The sequence below is a fragment of the Pelodiscus sinensis genome, chromosome 2, assembly GCF_052426305.1.
Source record: "Pelodiscus sinensis isolate ZL-2025 chromosome 2, ASM5242630v1, whole genome shotgun sequence".
NCBI classification, from domain to species: Eukaryota; Metazoa; Chordata; order Testudines; family Trionychidae; genus Pelodiscus; species Pelodiscus sinensis.
In genome coordinates this window covers 240,794,440-240,817,505 of record NC_143053.1, presented here as the reverse complement: position 1 = coordinate 240,817,505, position 23,066 = coordinate 240,794,440, and the positions used below count along the sequence as shown (strand labels likewise).

The following is a 23,066-nucleotide window of genomic DNA, read 5'->3' as shown; positions in this document are numbered from 1 at the left end:
AAGCTCACCAAGGATGTTCCCGGTAAGCCAATCTGGTCACCTACCATATCTGCGTTTCTTACTGCGCATTGGGATGGTTTCTTCTTGTGCCTTTAATAAGGCTTCTTTAAAATACTGTCAGCTCTCCTGGACTCCTTTCCCCTTCATGTAAGCATCCCAGGGAATCCTGCCCATCAGTTCTCTGAGGGAGTCAAAGTCTGCTTTTCTGAAATCCAGGGTGTGTATTTTGCAACTTTCTTCTCTTCCTTTGGTCAGGATACTGAAATTTACCATCTCATGATCACTGCTTCTCAGGTTACCATCTACATCTACTTCCCCTGCTAGTTCCTCCCTGTTTGTGAGCAGCAGGTCAAGCTGAGCATGGCCCCATGTCAGTTCCTTCAGCACTTGTACCAAGAAGTTATTCCCAACATTCTCCAAAAACTTCCTGGATTGTCTGTATACTGCTGTATTGACTTTTCTTCTGGCCACATGCATTGATGGCTGTGCTGGAGGCCTTGCACGCTGGGTTCCCATCTGCTGATCCCACGTGTCTAGGGCTTTTCTCCTAGCCTCAGCTCTGGGAGTGGGGAGTCAGAGGTAGGAGGGCTGGATAAAAGCCCCGCCCCCAGCTGGCTACTTTCTTACCAGTGCACCTCACTGGGGCACACTATCTTACCCTGACCTTGTACGGCCTCTCATGTTTTTATCACTAATATGGAATTTGATTTAATAAAGAATGAAAAAGAGAGTAATAAAAATTAATGTAAATCAAAATGGGTTCATGTAAAATAGATCCCATCAAACTAACGTATCTTTGTTTGATATGACTAGCAGTTTAGTTGATACAAGTAATATTGTTGATGTAAATATACTTAAGATTTTTATAAGACATTTGACTTGTATGTTATGTCATTTGCACTAAAAAACTAAAATGATACAAAGTGAACATGGCACACATTCAATGAATTATAAAACTGCCTAACTCACAGGTCTCAATGTAATTGTACAAGGGGAATCACCATGGAGCAGGGGTGTTTCCAGTGGGTTCCCACAGGGTCTTGCTGCCAGCCTATCTAACATTTTTATCTATGACCTAAAAGAACACATACAATCTTTGACAAAATTGTAGATAACAAAAAATTGGGGGTAAACAGTGACGAGAACAAATCACTGATGATACTGATCAATCTGGTTTGTCTGGTAAATTGGGTGCAAGCAAATAATATGCATTTTAATATAGCTAAATGTCAATGTATGCATCTAGGAACAACAAACATAGGTCATGCTTACAAGATGAGAGATGATGGAAAAAGATATGGGAGTCGTGGTGGATAATCAGATGAAAATAAGTTCCTAGTCTGATGCTGAGGACATCTCTGTTTACATAAACAGGGGAGGCAGACTGTCTGTCATAACTATGTGTGCTTGCCTCAAGGTAGACTGCCCAAAATAGGGCCACTTCCTCAAATTGGCAGGGTATTCTATAATACAATTTACCCAAGCCAATAACAAATGTGAACTCCTGGATCCCTATACAGTCTTATCATTGAGTCACCCTAAGAGTGTGTCTAGACTATACCTGCGTCTACACTACCACTGAGTTCTGTTGACATAACGTCGACAGAAGTCAGCAGTTTTGTCGACGCTGGTAAACCTCATTATACGAGGCAGAACACCTTTTGTCGACAGAGTTCTGTCGACAGAAGGTGTTATTGCCTGTAGGGTTGCGTCTAGACTACAGGGTTTTGTCGACAAAGCACCTTGCTTTGTCAACAGAACTGAATGTGTCTAGACGCTCTATGTCGACAGAAGTTTTGTCGACAGTATCTGTCGACAAAACCCTGTAGTCTAGACGTACCCTTAGACTCCTCAGAGTAACTTATCACCCTACATAAATGGAACAAGGGATACTAAAATGGATAACTGCTGAAATTTGCAGTGGTTACATGTTTACACACTGGAAGAGGGGGCAGGTAGCTCTCTGGGAGCACTAGCTGCCATCTGCCCCCACCCCAGGCTGCAGCCGGCTTCCTGCCTGCGTACTAGCTCCCACCTGCTCCCCCCCAGCCACACTGCTGCCTCTGACGCATCAGAGGCTCCCCCATGCACTTCTGCTTTTGCCTCCCTCACCCCTCCTGCTGCATCTGATATAGAGGTAGTGGGGAGGCGGGACCTGCATGTAACCTTGAAGGTTAACCGATGAGCCCAGGCTCATCAGTTAACTGGGTGCATGGATACATGTTCATATCCCTAAATTGGACATAGTGATAAATGGTCACTTACACCTAAAAATCACACAAGATTCAGGTTCCTTCCAATCCCAATAGACCAGCCACTTATCCCAGACTAATTAGTCCCCTAGATCTCACAAAGATAATGTCTGTAGCTGATCCTGTAATAATTGGGTACTCTGTCCCCCAGAGTAATTGAGCAAGCTCACCCCAGCAAGATTACATTAGCCAAGATAGACTTTCCCTGTAATAAGTCTGAGAGGGTTAGCCATGTTAATCTGTAACTTTAAAAACAAGTAGTCCTGTGGAACCTTAAAAACTAACAAATATATTAGGTCATGAGCTTCTGTGGGTAAAAAGTACTTCATCAGATGAGTTGGGGTAGAAAGGTGTATATATATAAAACAGCAAAAGAAGTTACCTGTCAATTGTAGGACCAGTATTAATTAAGTCAGGCTGGATGTGTCCATTCATAGCATTTAATATGGAAATGCAAATCTCAAAGGCAGGGAAATTGCCTTTGTAGTTCATTAACTAGTTAATATCTTTATTCACGCCTAAGTGGATAGTTTTGAACTTGTAAATGAACTCCAGTTCAGCTGTCTCCCTTTGTAACTGGGTGATAAAATTCCTTTGTAGAAGAATGGCTACTTTTAAATCTATGATTGAGTGACCAGGCAGGTTAAAATGTTCCCCTACAGGCTTACGTGTATTACCATTTCTGATGATTTGTGTCCATTTATCCTTTGTCGAAGGGACTGTCTGTTTGGCTTATATAGAGGGACATTGCTGCCACTTGATGGCATATATCACATTAGAGGATGTGCAGTTATATGAACCTCTGATGTTGTGATGGTGATCCTTGTATAGATGTGTAGACAGAACTGGCAATGGGGTTTGTTGCAGGGGTAAGTTCCTGGATGAGTGTATCTGAAGTGTGATGTGTGGCTGGTAGAAAGAGTTTACTTGAGTTGAGGAGTTCGGCAGTAGGTGAGGACTGGTCTGTCTCCCAAGGCTGTGAGAGTGAGGGATCATTTTCCAGGATAAGTAGTAGATTGTTAATGATGTGCTGGAGGGATTTAAACTGGGGGCTGTGATGACTGGTGATGTTCTGTTATTTTCCTTGTTGGACCAGTCTTGAAGTAGGTGACTTCTGGATACTCATTTGGCTCTGTCAATCTGTTTTTTCACTTCCTCAGGTGGGCATTAAGTTTTAAAAATATTTGAAAAAGATCTTGTGTTTATCTCTTTCTGTGGGATTGGAGCAGATCCGGGCTTGGCCGTGGATAACGGATAGTGTGATGTGTCCCAGATGGAAGCTAGAGGCATGAAGGTAAGAACAGCTGTCAGTAGGTTGCCGGTATAGGGTGGTGTTTATATGGCTATCATTAATTTGTACGGTAGTGTCCAGGAAGTGTAGTGTCCACATGAGATTACAAAGATTATCTGCACACAAAAAAAGTATTTTTCAATTAATCTAACACAGGTACTGTGATGCAATCTCTTTATCATGAAAGTTGAACATACAAATGTAGAATTGTGCACAAAAAAATAACTGCATTGAAAAATAAAACAATGTAAAATTTTAGCACCTACAAGTCCATTCAGGTACTACTCCTTGTTCAGCCAATTGCTCAGACAAACAAGTTTGTTTACTCTTGTAGGAGATAATGCGGCCCACTTCTTTACAATGTCACCCAATGCATGTGCATTCATGCTTCAAGTACCCTTCCAGAGGGTGTGTCCACAGGATAATGGGTTCTTCCCAATAACAATCTAAAGCACAGCAAACAGATACAAGTTCGTTTTCATCATCTCAATCAAATGCCACCAGAATAAGGTTGCTTTTTTGGTGGTTTGTGTTCTGTAGTTTCTGCACCAGCAGCATTGCTCTTCTAAGATTTCTGATGGCATGCTGCACTCCTCATCTCTCTCAGATTTTAGAAGGCACTTCAGATTCTTAAACCATGAGTTGAGTGCTGCAGCTATATTTAGAAATCTCATATTAGAATCTTTGCTTTTTGTCAAAATCTGCAGTGAAAGTATTCTTAAACCAAACAACATATGCTGAGTCATTATCCAAGACTGCTATAGCATAAAATATATGGTAAAGGTGTGCGTAAAACAGAGCAGGAGACATATTATTCTCCCCCAAGGAGTTCAGTTACAAATGTAACTAACACATTATTTTTTTAACAAATGTCATCAGCATGAAAGCATGTCCTCTGGCATCATGGCCAAAGCACAAAGGGACATATGAATGTTCAGCATATCTAGCATATAAAAACCTTAGTTTTAGGTTTTAGCAACTGGCTGAACAAGAAGCAGGACTGAGCAGACCTGTAGGCTCTGTATTACATTGTTTTATTTTTGAGTACAGTTGCATTACAAAAAACCCCACCTGTATTTTGCACTTTCCCAATAAAGAGATTGCATTATAGCACTTGTATGAGATGAATTGAAAAATACTTACCTTTATCATTTTTAGTGCAAATATTTGCATTCATAATATAAAGTGTGTACTGTTCACTTTGTATTCTATATTGTAATTTAAATCTTTATATATTAAAATTTAGAAAAAATCCAAACAAAATTAACAAATTTCAATTGGCATTCTATTGTTTAACAATCCAATTAAAACTGCAATTAATCACAATTAATTTGTTGAGTTAATCCTGTGAGTTAACCGCAATTAATCAACAGCTCTAATTTAAAATTAGCAGTATTGGTATAGAGCATCAGCTAGATTTTTAAAGACTCTTGCATGTATATTATTCAGAACTATTGATTTGAAAATATTTAATTTTAGCAGGTACTGCCTCACATCCTCTTTTGTTACAGATGGTAAATCTTCTGATACATCCACACCTGGAATGAATATCTCCTTGTTTCATACCACATACTGAACAGAAATATCTGTTGAACTTTTATGCCTTTTCTATGTCACTATTTACAATTTACCATCTAGAAAAGAGGATGATGCTGTGTTATAAGGAGGAGGAAAAAAATTGTTCTCCTTGGCCTCTGAGGATAGGACAAGATGCAATGGGCTTAAATTGCAGCAAGGGAAGTTTGGATTGGACATAAGGAAAAACTTCCTAACTGTCAGGGTGGTTAAACACTGGAATAAGTTGCTGAGGGGGGTTGTAGAATTTCCGTCACTGGAGATATTTAAGAACAGATTAGACAGACACTTGTCATGGATGATCTAGACAGTACTTGGTCCTGTCGTGAAGGCAAGGGAATGGACTCGATGACCTCTCGAGGTTCCTTCCAGTTTTAGTGTGCTATGATTTGATAATTCTATCTACATCTAGCAATGGGTCTATTCCCAAAGTATTTTAAAAATTGCTAATGGGGTTTAAAGATATCACATTATTGTCTACTGGCTAGAGATTTCTTTGGCCTGAACAATCACCTACATTTTTTAACATGTGACTTCTATTCATTACTATTTACTTTTTCACTTTTCCATCCTTTATAGATTGATTTTGTTATGCTTTCTCTCTACTCCTATTTCTTCTGGTGTGCTCTTTATTTTCTGGGCTCCCAGTTTAAGACACTTGGGCCCTAATCTGCTGAAGTGCAGAGCACTCAGAATTGAAAATGAATTCAAGGAGAGCTGTGCTTCCATATATAAAAATCTCTCTCTCTCTCTTTCTCTCTCTCTCTATATATATATGTAAAAAAAATTTCTTGACAGATAACAGAATGTTCCTGTCAGGTGACAGAATGACATCATCATGTCATTAGCATCAACAGGATCTCTCAGAGAAGTAAACGTGTCCAGAGAGAGGGGAGTAGGTGAGCATAACAAGAAGATGGCACAGCCGTCTAGTAATACATAATGTTAAGTTCTCTGGCAAAAAAAAAGTTCTAGGCAATGTTCCCTCTAATCTTGTCTATCCATGTGTGGCTTTTTCCCATCCATGTGAAGAATAAATTCAGTATGTGCATCAAGGCATATGCAAATATGCAGCACTAGTAACCTAGCTGTGGATACTCTGCTAATCAGCAGGGCGGCATTTTAATCTCTCCTGGGTGGCTGCACAAGCACTCAGCTTCCAGGGAACACTGGTCCTAGGCACCTCAAATTGGTTCCCAAAATTACTGGATACTTTTTACCTTAATCTCTCTGGGCCTTAGCTTGCCTTACTTAAAACTGGCATAATAATGCCCCCTCATTTCACAAGAGTGTTGGGAGATGAATGCATTAAAGTTTGTGAAGCATATGGATACTAGATTGATGAGTGCAACAGAAAAGCCCATGAGGCCACTAATATTTCTGTCTTCAAAGCCGGGTTTGAATAGTTTGCAGTAAATAAAGTAAAGGCCACATATTAAACAATGAGGAGAAAACAAAATCTTCAATAGTGAATCATTAACTGAGCTGGGTCCATCCTTTGCATTAAAAGAGGCAGTAGTTTTGTGGAAATAATATATAATAGCATAATTAAAGACTATGTTAGAATAATACAGGCAGTCCCCGGGTTACATGGATCCGACTTACATCGGATCCCTACTTACAAACGGGGTGAGGCAACCCCGCACTAGATGCTTCCCCCCAGCAGACCAGGGAGACGCGAAGCTAGCGCCCCCCCACAGCAGACCAGGGAGACGCGGAGCGGCTTTTCTCAGCAGACACCTCAGCTTGAGAATAAAGGACTGAGGGAAGTGAGGGGTGGGAGAATAAAACTGAGCTCTGGAGAAATGTTTGGCTAGAGTTTCCCCTACAATATGTACCAGTTCCGACTTACATACAAATTCAACTTAAGAACAAACCTACAGTCCCTATCTTGTATGTAACCCGGGGACTGCCTGTATGTACATACATAAGGGGGCTAAATTAAGGTTGTTTTGGTAACCTTAATTCTGACACTTCTTAACTTTGTGTACTTGGCTTAGAAATCTAAGTAATGTTCTTTTCATGTAGTTTTTGTGCGTGTAATACATTGTATGTGCATGTGTCATAAAATCAACAATTTTCAACAGTGCATGGGTGAGTTTGTAATTAGTGTTACATTTCCATTATGCTTTGCAAGACAAAATAACAGTTTTTATTAATAGTCTAGTCCTGCTCCATTTAAAGTCAATGACAGTTTCTATATTTACTTTAATGAGTACAGGAGAAGGCCCTTAACCACTTCTCATGGAAAAAGTTGTGAAAAAAATGTAGAGTGCAGTGTAAATAAATACAGTATGATGCACAGATGAGTCATATCATAAAAAGCATCAGTAGGAGAAAGTCCTGTATTGTATTTTCTTGAGGAGGTTGAGTCTAATTTAGATTCTTGAGACAAACAGTCCATTAGTCCACAGCAATGATATATTTCAGAGATAACAGTGATGTACATATCTTCTAAATGCACTTAGTGCCATTCAGGTACTATTTGAATAAGTCAGGCTCAGCCTGATTTCCTTACTTCAGTAGGATCTGAGGGTGCTCAGTCTCTGAAAATTCAGAGTAGCTATGTCAGGTCTTGCTGTTGATTATGTACCTTAGTCAAAGAGCATCAGAAATGGAAAGAAACATCCTAAGTTACCTTGGTACCAAACATTCATATTACTTGAAAACTGTGTTATGCCTTGCATTAATTTCCTAGCTATGTGCAGACACCAGCATATGGTCCTACAAATGCACATCAAACTGCATTACCCATATTTCATTTGTATTCCCCTATTTTGTCTTGGGGTACATCTAAACTGCGTACCCCTCTTATGGCAGTGTGTAGACCACATACCATCAATGCTGCTATTTAAACCACTGCTGGGGGGCAAGCTGGGTGAGACACTGCTCAGGCAAAAACAAGTACAGACATGTCTGAACCTATGGCAGGGGGTGCGGGGGCAAACTATGACCCGTGGGCTGCATCTAGCTCATCAAACCTTTCTGTTTGGCCCTTCAGCTCCCACAGGGAGTGGAGTTGGGGGCCTGACCTGTTCTGCCTGCCTAGTGCTTCCCTGTCCCCAAATCACAATTCCACTATCTTCTGGCACACAGAGTGCCACACTCCACAGGCACGACTTTACCACTCTATTTCTGGGATCAGAACCCAGCCCTCCTGTGCCAGTGTGCCCAGTCCCCTTCCCGTCTCCTACAGCCTCCCTTGAGAGCCATACCCAGATGCAGCCCTCAGGCCAACGTTTGGCCATCCCTCCTTTCAGGAATATACCCAAGCCAGTTCTCTACACACCCCAGTAAGGTCTCCCCCATCCACACTTCAATTTCTAGCAGCCCACAGTCTTCACACTGCTGGAATCTTTCTCCCCATAGGGAGCTGTAAAAGGCTTTCTCTGCTACAATGAAAGACTCTGGCAATGGGGAAAGGCTTTGGCCATGGGAAGCAATAGATAAAGGGCCCCGGGCAGCTCCCTGCTGCCAAAGCCTTTCTCTGCTGCTTCCCTTTGCCAGAGCTATTTATTACCATGTGAAGCTGGACACCACAGCGTAGATGAAAACTGCTTTTCATTGCAGTGTGTAGCCACATATACCCGACATGCCACAGCCAGTGGTATGCAGTGTGGAGATCTCTTTAGATAGAGAAGACTTGCCCAATCTAGAAAAATAGATTCAAGTTCAGGTGTGTGGTCACTTACTCACTTTTTCCTTTATGCGGATGAATTTCAATGCCTTTTAGCAAGACTGACCAGCTTGTGCTTTGCCATATGGCAGGGTCTTGGCAATGTGCAAAACATCCTAGGAGGGAGCCTAGGATGCGTCTACACAGCAGGGCTTAACTCAAAATAAGCGACACAACTTAAGCTACGTCAATTGCGTAGCTTATTTTAAAATAGTTTATTTCGAAACTGGGAGCATCTACACAGCACTTATTTCGAGAAAAGCCCTCTTTCTCTGACCTACTTTACTCCTTGTACAACGAGGGTTACAGGAGTCGGAGTAAGAAGTCCTCCAGTTTGACAGTATTTTGACACTATTTTAAAATAATGCTAGTTATTTTGAAATAATGTTGCTGTGTAGATGTACCCATTGGGTACACCTTGACCTATTGAATTTAGATAAAAGCTACTGAAATACATCCACATTTCAGAAAGGGTTGTAACAAGGTCCAGCTTATTCAACATAACTCACTCTATCCTGGACCCATTTTTCTCATATAGAGAAGCCCAGTTATTCCTATTTCTCTTATACCAACTAAAAACCCAATACAAATACTCAAAGGAAAAAAAAGGAATAAAATCATGGATGCTTGAAGTAGCATCTGGAACTGAATCTCTCAGGCTCTTGAAGGTTGATAGGTCACATATATTATGGGGACTAGAAACTAAATACTGTAAGAGATTTAAATTAAACTCTGACTGTTAGCAAGATACAGGGCCAGATTCTCCTATCTTATTGCCGATCAAAAGTTACTCTATGGCACTTGAGATTTATAGCAGTATAAATCAAATGCAAATGAGAGAATCAAGTTGACATTATTTTCTTCAAAACTATTTTTGTGTGTAGGTTATGAGAGAACTGTACTTTAGCAAACATTCTCCCCGATGCTTTCTATTTTGTTACTACATGCATTCAGTAAATTTGGTAACAAGTATTTTTTAGATGAGCTCAGCTTGAACGCTATTGATTTACATAAATTCTCAATAAGTATGATAATGGCAGTTGTTACATTTATTATTTAATGTATTTTTAAATGAAAATTGAAAACTTGAAACTTCTATCCTTATGGTCAAGTTCTGCACCTCAGATGCCAAAAACTTGCAATGGAAGTGAATGAAGTTGCTTCCATGCATCTGAGGGCCCTACATCATCAAGCTGTGCATGCTGGCCAGCTATGTAAATACCTGATCTTTACTCCAATCTCTTTACAAAAGAGAAAGTATCATTGTAGCAAATAACTTGTATCTTAGATATGATCACATTTCTTGATGTCTCCTGAAAAAATATCAAAACTCCTTTTACCCTATAGACTTTCATATTTATTTTCTTTTGCATTCCATTGGTCATTTTATTTGGGAAATATATGATAGAATAAAAGAGATAATCAATTTGAAAAATTGTTTTCTGTCCTGTCCAAAATTGTACTCCTGGGTCAAAGATTTCTCTTACTGGAAGAAGTTAGCAATAAAACATTATGTAACATCTTTGTAAATTTAACAGTGCTTTGTGGGTAGAAAGTTTCATTGTTTCCCCTGAAAGGCCATGTTAGGCCACCATCCTCGAATCAGATTCATGGTTGCAGATCCCTGGCTCTGTGTGGAGCCCAACTGAAACCAATGGATGTTCACCAGGGTGCAGAGGTTGGGCGCAGATCTAATAGCAAGATCAGGGTTAACTCAGTCAGTTGCTCCCTCACTAAAACCATCTTGTAGTGGGGTTTTTAAAAAATAAGGACATGTATTTCAGCCATGCAGAATCAGAAATGTTTATTTTCATTCATTTAAAAGATTCAAGTTGAGAGTTTCCTGTTTTCGTGAAGTGACAATAAGATGATCCTTAATACAAGTGGCACAGGTTAAGGCCCAAACTAATTTTCATTAAAGTCAATACAAAAACTCCCATGCTGTGTCTAGACTGGCCAGTTTTTCCAGAAAATCAACCGCTTTTCCGGAAAAACTTGCCAGCTGTCTACACTGGCTGCTTGAATTTCCGCAAAAGCACTAACTTCCTACTGTAAGAAATCAGTGCTTCGTGCGGAAATACTATTCTGCTCCCGTTCAGGCAAAAGTCCCTTTTGCGCAAAGCTTTTGCACAAAAGGGCCAGTGTAGACAGCTCAGATTTGTTTTGCACAAAAAAGCCCTGATCACGAAAATGGCGATCAGGGCTTTTTTGTGGAAAAGTGTGTCTAGATTGGCATGGACACTTTTCTGCAAAAAGTGTTTTTGCAGAAAAGCGTCCGTGCCAATCTAGACGCTCTGTTCCAAAAATGCTTTTAACTGAAAACTTTTCCGTTAAAAGCATTTCCGGAAAATCATGCCAGTCTAGATGCAGCCCCAGTTAATTCATTGGGAATTGGATCAAACCCCTCAACACCTTAGCAAGCTCAGTGAATTTGTTCTGTTTAGGAAATTGACAATGAAACATAATGGAAGCTTTAGGTGATAATCTACTTTCTGCATCAGATCATTAATGACCTGAACAGTTTTCCACCTTCTTATTAAATACCAATTCAATATTTCTTTGCTAATCCTTTAAATTTTTTACAACAAATTGACAACCATTCAATATAAATGTGCCTTTTTCCTTCTGTAGTATAAAAGATAAGTTCTCACCCCAACTGGGAGTAACCACTAAAGAAACGGAGATAAAACACCCTAGAATCATAGGAATGTATGAATGGAAGGGACCTCAAGAGGTCATATGGTCCAGTCCCCTGTACTCCAGGCAGCTCTATACAATAACTAGTCCATTTCTGACAGATGTTTGTCTAATATGTTCATATAATACTACATATTACAGTTATACAAATAATAAATAATCATGATTATAATAGAAATAATGACTAGATTTAGAGCATTATCGTTTGGGAACCCTTATACTTCTACTTTTCTGCCTACACTTTGAGTTGGAGTTGTGACTCCCAGATCAAGGTGATGTTCTTGCACTAGCTCTCATCGAGTTAGCATGTTAAAAATAATATGTAGTGACAGTGGCAGGATGGACCCTGACTACATGCTTACGGTCTCATAGGGGTATGTACCCAGGTGGCTAGACCCTCCCACAGCATGTGCTGTCACAGCTACATTTTATTGTTCATCAAGCTAGCACAAGTATTATAGAATCATAGAATACTAGAACTGGAAGGGATCTTGAGAGGTCATCAAGTCCAGTCCCCTGCCCTAACGGCAGGACACTATGTCTCCTAAAATAGGAATCAGCCCCCAACTCTAAGTGTACATGTACCTTTAGTTTAGATAAGAATTTCAACTCAGTGAAAAACAACAAGAAGTCCCGTGGCACCTTAAAGACTAAAAGATTTCTTTGAGCATAAACTTCCGTGGGCAAAGATGATGAAGTGGGTCTTTAACCACAAAAGTTATACCCAAACAACTCTGTTGGTTTTTATGGTGACACAGGACTCCTTGTTGTTTTTGTTGATGCAGGCTAACACAGTTACCCTTCTGACACCTCAAAAAATTATCTATACTTTCAAACCTGTGTACACAATTCCTGTAGATTTCAGAGTGCATATATGCATTTGGGAACCGAATTTGGTCCTATAGTTTCAAGTACAGCACCAGTAATACTGGCTAGAAATTGAAACTAGAAAATTTCAGACTGGAAATAAGATGTACATTTTTATTGGTAAAGGTAATTAAGCACTGGGACACTTTACAAAGGGGTATGCTGGATTCTCCATTTTAAAATCAAGTTTGGATGTTTTTCTAAAAGATATGCTTGAGATACTATTCTGGGGAAGCTCTATGATCTGTGTTATCCAGGACTAGATGATCATAAGGGTTTCTTCTGACCTTGGAATCTATGAAATTCTTTTGAACATCTGCATCTGAATGACGAGAATAACTTTTTCTTACCTTACTATCATCATTATTGTCATTATAACCACAAGCGCTTATGAGATCTGGAAACATTTCTGACCATCCATCACTTGTACAATTTTTGCTAATATTTCCTGCAAAACAAAGTTCAGAAATGTAATGCTTCCTAACCAACAGGCCTTAAAGCAACACTTCATAAAAAATGTACCTTTTTGTGAATCCAGTCCATTAACTTACTCTGTGCCCCAGCACTGTCATTAATCAATCCCACATATTTCCATTCATGTGCACATATTGATTTAACATTTATTCTAGGCACTGAATCATACCAAATATCTTTGCTATGCTAATGAAACACACATACAAAGTTGCAATATCATGCCTCCTACCATCAAACATGAAGCATTTCACCAGAAACAGCCTGAAAGATTTTGTAGCTTTGTTGAAATTACTCTGAAGGGAGTTTATTACCTGTCACTTTTAAGCAAATTTGATGGACAAGTAATTTGAATAAAAATGGCTCTATACAAACCTTGATTAATCTAAACTATTATTTAAGATCTTCTGAGCAGGTGATATTAAGTGATCTAAAAAATAATTATTGAAGTGCTTGCATATACAGTGATGAATGTCTATATTAGACAGATGAACATGCATCTGGATGAGAGCAAATTCTGATTTAGCACATAATGCATTTTAAAGGCCTTTACAAACTATGTGCAGAGGCAGGAAGGAGGAAAAAGACCACAATACAGAAAAACTTCAGGGACTTCCATCTATTCTCCATACCTATAATTCAAGAGGGGATGAAAAGGGAATCCTTTTGTGTTAACTCAAGCATGACAAGACATCTGGCCTCTGTCAATTATAAAGTGGTAAACATGGCCCTTATCTGTGATAAACTAGAAGCCCACACTCAGAACCAATCTTTGAATTAATTAAGACACTTGGTGTCAATTAAGAACCTCCAAGAACTCAGCTGAAGCAGTCAGGTTAATTAACACACCTGGAGTTAATCTAGACTCTGCTAGAACCAGTTGAGATAGTTGTTTGATTGGGACTCCTGGAGCTGGAACTGGTTAAAAGCCTCCCTTTTAGTCAGTTTAGTGGCACTCAGGAGCATTGGGAGGAGGATGTGGAATGGTAGTGATGCTGTCAGGTACCAGGAAGGAACGCTGAAGGTACAGAGGTGAGGACCAGGGAGAGCCCTGCCCAGGGAACTGTTCCTTCTCGCCCAAGAAACCTGAGGGAGAAAAACCCCCTACTGGAGGGGATGATATTGAGAGAAGAAATCTGGTCTTTTGCTTCCACATCCAGAGAGGCTACTAGAGACTAGGACATTTTTCCACTCCCTTGCCAATGTCTAAATCAGACTATGGCTTGCCTCTTAAGTAAAGGGGTTAGACCGAGCTGTAGTGAACCACTGAGTTAAGCAATTAGAGTTGCCAATTTCCAAAGACAGGAAGAGACAATACTCAACCCACCACTGCCCAAAAGCACAGGACCCACTATGTGAAATTAGAAGCTTCATCACAATACTTGTACTCTCACCGGGTAGTCCTCTTCCAGGAAGGACTGCTTGGCGGAGATGGAGTTCACCTTTCTAGGAGCGGGAAGGCCTTGTTTGGACACAGACTGGCTAACCTTGTGAGGAGGGCTTTAAACTAGGTTTGTTGGGGCAGGTGAGCAAAGCCCACAGGTAAGTGCTGCATGTGTGGGACTGGGAGATGGGTTGGAAATGGAGGGGACTACGGCCTATAATGGCAAGGAGAAAGGAGGGTCAGGGCACAACAGGGAGGCAAGATCAAATCAGTATCTTAGATGCCTATATACAAATGCGAGAAGTATGGGTAATAAGCAGGAAGAACTGGAATTGCTAACCAATAAATACAACTATGATATCATTGGTATTACAGAAACCTGGTGGGATGGGACGCATGATTGGAATGTTGGTATGGAAGGGTACGGCTTGCTCAGGAAGGACAGACAGGGAAAAAAGGGAGGAGGGGTTGCCTTGTATATTAAAAATGTACACACTTGGACTGAAGTGGAGATGAATGTAGGAGATAGCTGTGTAGAGAGTCTCTGGGTTAAGCTAAAAGGGGTAAAAAACGAGGGTGATATCATGCTAGGAGTCTACTACAGGCCACCTAGCCAGGTGGAAGAGGTGGATGAGGCCTTTTTTAAACAATTAACAAAACTATCCAAAGCCCAAGATTTGGTGGTGATGGGGGACTTCAACTATCCAGACATATGTTGGGAAACTAACACAGCGAGGCACAGGCTATCCAATAAGTTTCTGGACTGCATTGGAGACAACTTTCTGTTTCAGAAGGTTGAAAAAGCTACCAGAGGAGAAGCTGTTCTGGATTTGGTTTTAACAAATAGGGAGGAACTAGTTGAGAACTTGAAAGTGGAAGACAGTATAGGGGACAGTGATCACGAAATAATAGAGTTCATGATCTTAAGGAAAGGTAGAAGGGAGACCAGCACAATTGAGGTAATGGATTTCAGGAAGGCAGATTTTGATAAGCTCAAAGAACTTGTAGGTAAGGTCCCATGGGAAGCAAGACTGAAGGGAAAAACAACTGAGGAGAGTTGGAAGTATTTCAAAGGGACGTTGTTAAGGGCCCAAAAGCAAACAATTCCGCTGTGTAGGAAAGATAGAAAATATGGCAAAAGACCAGCTTGGCTTAACAAGGAGATCTTGCACGATCTCAAAATAAAAAAGGAGTCATATAAAAAATGGAAACTAGGACAACTAACAAAGGATGAATATAGGCAAGCAACACGGGAATGCAGGGGCAAGATTAGAAAGGCAAAGGCACAAAATGAGATCAAACTAGCAACAGGCATAAAGGGAAACAAGAAGACTTTTTATAAATACATTAAAAGCAAGAGGAAGACCAAGAACAGGGTAGGCCCACTGCTTAGTGAGGAGGGAGAAGCAGTAACAGGAAACTTGGAAATGGCGGAGATGCTCAATGACTTCTTTGTTTCGGTCTTCACCGAGAAGTCTGGAGGTGTGCCTAACGTAGTGAATACAAGCAGAGAGAGGGTAGGTTTAGAAGATAGGATTCACAAGTTAAAAGTCACTTAGGAAAGTTAGATGTCAGCAAGTCACCAGGTCCTGATGAAATGCATCCCAGGATACTCAAGGAGCTGATAGAGGAGGTATCTGAGCCTTTAGCTATGATCTTTGAAAAATCATGGCAGACGGGAGATTCCAGAAGACTGGAAAAGGGCAAATATTGTGCCCATCTATAAAAAGGGGAATAAGAACAACCCAGGAAACTACAGACCGGTCAGTTTAACGTCTGTCCCAGGGAAGATAATGGAGCAGGTAATTAAGGAAATCATATGCAAACACTTGGAAGGTAATAAAGTGATAGGGAATAGCCAGCATGGGTTTGTGAAGAACAAGTCATGCCAAACTAATCTGATAGCTTTCTTTGATAAGATAACGAGCCTTGTGGATAAGGGAGAAGCGGTGGATGTCATATACCTAGACTTTAGTAAGGCATTTGATACGGTCTCGCATGATATTCTTATTGATAAACTAGGCAAATATAACTTAGATAGGGCCACGATAAGGTGGGTGCATAATTGGCTGGATAACCGTAGTCAGAGAGTTGTTGTTAACGGTTCTAAATCCTGCTGGAAAGGGATAACAAGTGGAGTTCCGCAAGGGTCTGTTTTGGGACCCGTACTGTTCAATATCTTCATCAATGATGTAGATATTGGGATAGAGAGTACGCTTATTAAGTTTGCGGATGATACCAAACTGGGTGGGGTTGCGACTTCTTTGGAGGATAGGGACATAATTCAAAATGACCTTAGCAAGTTAGAGAAATGGTCAGAGGTAAACAGGATGAGGTTTAATAAAGAGAAATGCAAAGTGCTCCACTTAGGAAGGAACAATCAGTTCCATACATACAAGATGGGAAGCGACTGTCTAGGAAGGAGCATGGCAGAAAGGGATCTAGGGGTCATAGTGGACCACAAGTTGAATATGAGTCAACAGTGTGATGCTGTTGCCAAAAAAGCAAATATGATTCTAGGTTGTATCAACAGGTGTGTTGTAAGCAAAACTCGTGAAGTCATTCTGCCGCTCTACTCTGCACTAGTTAGGCCTCAGCTGGAGTACTGTGTCCAGTTCTGGGCGCCACATTTCAAGAAAGATGTGGAGAAATTGGAAAGGGTACAGAGAAGAGCGACAAGAATGATTAAAGGTCTAGAGAACATGACCTATGAAGCCAGGCTTCATGAACTGGGCTTGTTTAGTTTGGAAAAAAGAAGATTAAGGGGGGACATGATAGCGGTTTTCAAATATCTAAAAGGGTGTCACAAGGAGGAAGGAGAAAATTTGTTCCTCTTGGTTTCTGAGGACAGGACAAGGAGTAATGGGCTTAAAGTGCAGCAAGGGAGGTTTAGATTGGACATTAGGAAAAAATTCCTAACTGTCAGGGTGGTCAAATATTGGAATAAATTGCCAAGGGAGGTGGTGGAATCTCCCTCTCTGGAGATATTTAAGAACAGGTTAGATAGACATCTGTCAGGGATGGTGTAGGTGGAGCTTGGTCCTGCCTTGAGGGCGGGGGGCTGGACTCGATGACCTCTTGAGGTCCCTTCCAGTCCTATTATTCTATGATTCTATGAATAGTCCTCACATTTCTTGTCTGAACCTAACTCAAATAAGCTTTTGAGAGTGTAACTCAACTTCTGAGTCAGCAGCCCTTCAGGAATCTTGTGAGAACAGGCTTTCTTTTACATCTCCAATCAGTTTTAGCAGGGTCTGTGTCATATGAAATGTCATCTTTTGGAAAACATTCAAATTAGAGGTACAGAGCAATTGTAATAAAGACCTCATGTCACTTTTTTCAAAAGTAGAGGAGTTATAGTGGCTTGTCCAAATTCCTAATTCAGAAACCATATTCTGACCCCCCCTAAATTCAGATAGGTTCAGTTGCATGCAGAATTTTCTTTATTCAGTATTCTTTTGTGCAGTGTTGTTGTGGGCTATTGAGCAATAGCCACTTGGGGCATGTCTACACTGGGAAATTTCGAAGTAACTTGGTGAGTGTCCACACTACTAAGCCCATTATTTTGAAATATTGGGCTTATTTCAAAATAATAAATCCTGCTTGTGAAGAGGAATATGCTTATTTTGAAATAATAATTCCCAAAATAACTATTTCATAATAATAACCTGGTAGTGTAGACCTAGCCTTGGAAAGCAGGCTGCATTTCACTGTTTTGGGGGGGGGGGGGGAATAAGCATGCAGTGTACTGAATTATTTCCCTATCAAACTGATTTGTCTGAATGATAAATCTGAGCCAGAAGAAAATCCCAAACAAGTTTTACACATTTTATGAGTCTGGGTAAAGAACAGCATTATAATTGTTGCTTAGCATTCTGAACATAGCTGAGCTAAAAGAAATTGTCTCCATCTCAGAATTCTAAATTTATGCTTATTCTAATTTGTATTTAGTTTGTGCAACCAATGGCCCATCTCTAATCCTTAATCCCATGGACAGGTACCAGATAGATCAGGTTTTCCTACTACATGTGTTTTCTTGGAACAGCCACAACTGAAGTCACTGAAAAGCTATTTTCAGTTATGGAATTTTGGTACCATGATATCCTCTTGGAAATTCTTGATATCCAACAGAAAACTTTACAGGAATATGTTATGTGAAAATAATCTTTTCCCTACATGTTGATTACAACCCACTTTCATATTTCCTACCAAGTTGCATGTCCATGAGACACCAACAGATGATGTTACACCAGTAAAATACTGTGAGAAGATCTATTTTTGACCCTTTTTTGACCTTCCTTCCTCCTTCCTAGAGACAGAACTTTTTCCTTACTGAATCTGCCATTTTCTAAAGCCTGACTGGCTAATACAGTCCAATGAATAGAGCACCAAACTAAGAGGGTGCATCTAGACTGGCAAGATTTTGCGCAAGCAAAAACTTGCCAGCTGTCTACACTGGCCGCTTGAATTTGCACAAGAGCACTGACTTTAATGTACAAAATCAGTGCTTCTTGCGCAAATACTTTGACGCTCCTGCTCAGGGATAAGCCCTCTTGTGCAAGAATACCTGCGCAAGAGGGCCAGTGTAGACAGGCACCTTAATTTTTTGCGCAAGAATGCCATTTTAGCCATCAGGCTATCGGAGCTTTCTTGCGCAAAAGCGCATCTATACTGGCACGGATGCTTTTGCGGAAATACTTTTAACGGAAAAACTTTTCTGTTAAAAGTATTTCCGCAAAATCATGCCAGTCTGGACGTAGCCAGACACTAGAACCTCGGTTCTATTCCTGGATCTGTGATTTACTATGTGAACTTGGGACAGTTATATAACTTCATGCCACAGTTTCTCTACCAGAAAAATGAGTGGAAATAATACTTACTTTGCAAAGCACTATGAGAGCTACATGTGAAAACCTACATGCAAGCATTATGTAATATTATAAATAGCACTGACCAGCTGTGCTGCAGAAATTAAACTCGTGATAAACGTGACACTGGATATTACCTGCTAAGCTAGGCCTCCTAGCAACTGGGCTAAGAAAATAAGATGGGTCTTTCTGGTTATGGTAAAAAATGACATGAAGTTGATTATAAGCCCAAATAACTCCCAGTAGCATTAATTTTTCTAAATGCTGTAGTATTGTTCCATGCATTTCATAGTACAGGGGAGTCTTTCACACAGACAAATGGGGACTGCCTTTGGCACAAAGGCAGTGAACTAGCTTCTAAAAGAGCTGCATCCAGGTGATGATTATGACTGATTTAGTCAGGACAAACACAGCTGGGCTTTTAGGCTTGGTCAGTGTTGATGCATCTACTGAAATCTGAAATTCTAGAAACAAATTCAATTTGGATAATCAGTACGCTTCGTTTAGTGCTTCCATGATCGTATCTCATACTTTCTTATTGGTGCCATTGAGAAGGCTTATTTTTCTCTCTCTAAAAATAAGACAACATCCTAAACACTAAATACATGCTTTTACAATTTACAGTACATGAGCAAATATGCAGTTGACACAGAATAGATTTCACTCAGCTAAATGGTTTTAGGTGAACCATGCAGTATGTGAAGTTTTTCTGGGAGGGGGGGTCAGTTTAGTTACACAAAATAACTTAAAACAAAATACCTGATTTGCTGAAAAAGTGGCTAAATACTTTTGGACAAGGGATGGTGACAGTCTCTCCAATTTTAGCATGGCGCCAACACGTAATGTTATCCCAAATTCCAACACATCCTGCAAATGAAAATGAAAGCTGCAGACCTGAATCCATCAAAGTTAAATGCACATATGCAACAAATGCTGGTCATTTTATTCCTACTTACACAAATGGGAGTTTTTCAGAAGTAATTAAAGAATGATTTGGGTAAATTTCTAAGACAAAATTTATTAGGAAATTGGTAAAAGATTTTAAAATAAGAGCACACAAATTAGCCAATCACTTAGCAAATCAGTGCCCTTGTCCTGGGAATGCATTTGTTTATGAAGTCTGCATCACAATGAATGTCATCCTGATGTGATCATCCTGAAGGAATCATTTGTAGGTAATGAAGATAAAGATTAATGAGCAATTTCTGAGGGCTCATATGTATTCATAACAACACTAAATTTTAGAACCCCATTGAAATGGCTGCTTCGATAGCAATACATACAACATCCAAAAAGGAGTTCATTGCACTAAGCAGTAGGATAATTGAATTATTTGCATTAATTTTTATTGGTGTATTGTCATAGCAGTGTTCAGAAATTACAAAATCAACTTTCCGTACCATACTTTGCTAGCCACTGATTTCAACTGGCCACACAAGGAGAAAGTTACTACAGGTTGAACTTCTGTAGTCCGGCACCCTTGGGACCTGACTAGTGCAGAATGAATTTGCCAAACCACAGGAGGTCAATATTTTCTAGCAGCATTACCAACATTTCCTCTGCTTACTAGGCTCATAGAAGACATTTAGGGGTAAGTTGGAGCTAAATAATAGCACAGAACATTGAGAGCCTGTAAACAAACTTTATAGGATTGCAGGGAACTTAGCCACATCCATGATAAGTCAACATCCAGCTAACTAAAATCATGGAAGACCATTTATATTGCCATACCAGAGAGTGCTAGACTAGAGAGGTTCAACCTGTACTCAATCTGAATAAGGTTGGCACAATCTAACCCTTAGAAAAATTGTGGGTTTGTGTTTTATATGCTCAAAAAAAATCACACATCATTTGTAAAAGAACCATTGCACACAAGCACCACTATAACTGATACAGACATAGTTACCATACTCATGGTTGTGAACATTTAAAGCAATGGATTACATTTAGAGAGGAAAAGAAAAGTTGCAGGTGGAATATTCCCATGGTGATTTGAGGATAACTTCTGCTCTCAGTTAGGCTGTGTCTAGACTGCATCCCTTTTCCGTAAAAGGGATGCAAATTGGACACATCTCAATTGCAAATGAAGCGGGGATTTAAATCCCCCCTGCTTCATTTGCATAAACGTGGCTGCTACTTTTTTCCGGCTCGGAGCTTTGCCGGAAAAAAGCGCCAGTCTAGACGCGGATCTTTCGGAAAATAAAGCCTTTTCCGAAAGATCCCTTATTCCTCTTAAAATTACTAAAAGGCATGTGTCTTTTCCCATTGTGGTGTTTGTGAGAATTAAGCCTGACAGATGTTTAGAACAAGAAGTTGAAAGCTATTATTTTGGAAAATGAAAAAAAATTATAATCATTTCTGTAATATGTTTGATAAAAATTTACATTAAGCTTTTGATTTTAAAAATTTACACAAAAAACAAAAGAACCAAAATGGAAATAAAAAATGGAATCATTCCTGAAATTTAGAATTCTCTCCTCTCCTCTTCTCCCCCATTTTTAACCTGCTCTATTGAGATGGGCAGTGACTTTCGTTCGTTCGTTCGTTCGTTTATGGCAGTCATCTAAAATTACCAGTGAACTGCAATGCCTAATGCTGAGAGCTTTTCAAACACTGCAAGCTCTCAACAGTAGATGAAAGGACTGTATCGTTTCTGAATTCTTAGATCCAACAGACATAATACTAAGAAATGCAATTCTGTCAAAAGATCAAGCATGAGTGCAACAAAAATAATGAGAATGAAGTTTGAATGGCGGTCACTAAAATTCCATGATAGATTTTTCAGGCTTAATTCATGTATATGTTATGTATTATGATGCATGGAAATCTGATAAGAGTTGCTGAAATGTCCTACAGGCATTTTTATCTGTGATGTGAATTAAGCAGGGTAAACCAAATATAAAATTATTTGTATATGAGAGAAACTGGAAGAACAAGTTAATAGGATGAGAAAACTGCATAGCATCAGCACACTAAACCATAGACAGGATGGAAAAAGGACCTTAACTGAGGGTGTACTCCAAAACTATCCCTTTCCGAAGCTTGCTGGACTATAAAAAGAAATTAAAAGAACCCCTCGGCTTTTTGCACCCATGAAAGTTGTATCCTCATCCTGGGATCTGAGGATGCTGAGAGGCTGCTTTAGGTGAGAAACTTATCTTCAGCAATGATTTTAGCCTGTTAAAAACTATGATTAGTCTCATAGAAGCTTGTTATGCTTTTGTTTTATTTGTAACATCACTGTTTCCATTATTATTACTCCATAAGTAAGTGTGCACTAAGGTCTCTTGAGGCAGTGGGAATTATTGTGAGTGTCCAGTGCCAGGAGTTGGCCACTACAAGGGAACACATCTGGGAAGTGGGAGAACTGGGATACAGCAAGCATTACTCTGTAAGGCAAAGTGCGGTCTAGCAGAGTTTCAAGGAAGCAAACAGACTTGTGTGACAAGCTGTCACTCAGATTAGAATCAGCAGGTCTCTCTCCCAGAGGAGGAGGGCACCACAGTGAACTATGGTTCTGAATGCCTGAAAAAAGTATCACAGGAGTATTAACGAACAACAGCCCTGTATTCCACTTCCTGAAAAAAGGGTGGTCTCCTCCTCTCCTCTCCTCTCTACTGGATTTTGCATTTTTTACGTCTTTTTAGGGATGGGGATGGAGCCAGCAATTCAGAAGTTACATCGGTCAATCTCAGCACAGATAAAAATTATTTTTTTTAAATCAGTTTCTTATTCAAATTAGATTTTTTAATTTAAACATAGGTTTCCATAGAAAAAATAAACCTATTAAAAATTAAATATGAAAATGACAATTTAGGTTATGACCTAAATTTATTATAATAGATGAAAAAAATTAAATTAAGTACAAAAATAATATTAAGTAAGTTATGTTTTCAGACATATTTACAGAGAGCCAGACAAGTAAATTGTGGAAATCACTGGCTAAGCACCTGGAATCAGAGTTTGTTGAAGTTTTAATCCTGTT

At 39.7% G+C, this 23,066-nt stretch overlaps 1 protein-coding gene across 3 annotated transcripts in view; it reads right to left on the bottom strand.

Annotated features, from left to right (window-relative positions):
• The window catches only part of VIPR2 (vasoactive intestinal peptide receptor 2), a 144,786-nt gene that overhangs the window by 95,289 nt on the left and 26,431 nt on the right, over positions 1-23,066 (bottom strand). For all 3 annotated transcript variants that reach the window (XR_012902111.2, XM_075922731.2, XM_075922728.2), the window contains exons 3-4: positions 19,841-19,948; positions 12,709-12,806 (exon numbers count right to left, since the gene is read on the bottom strand). Coding sequence is in view for 2 of the 3 variants with exons in the window: in XM_075922731.2 (XP_075778846.1) it covers positions 12,709-12,806; positions 19,841-19,948 (206 nt within the window). In the remaining variant the exon portion in view is untranslated. The remainder of the gene's footprint in view (positions 1-12,708; positions 12,807-19,840; positions 19,949-23,066) is intronic.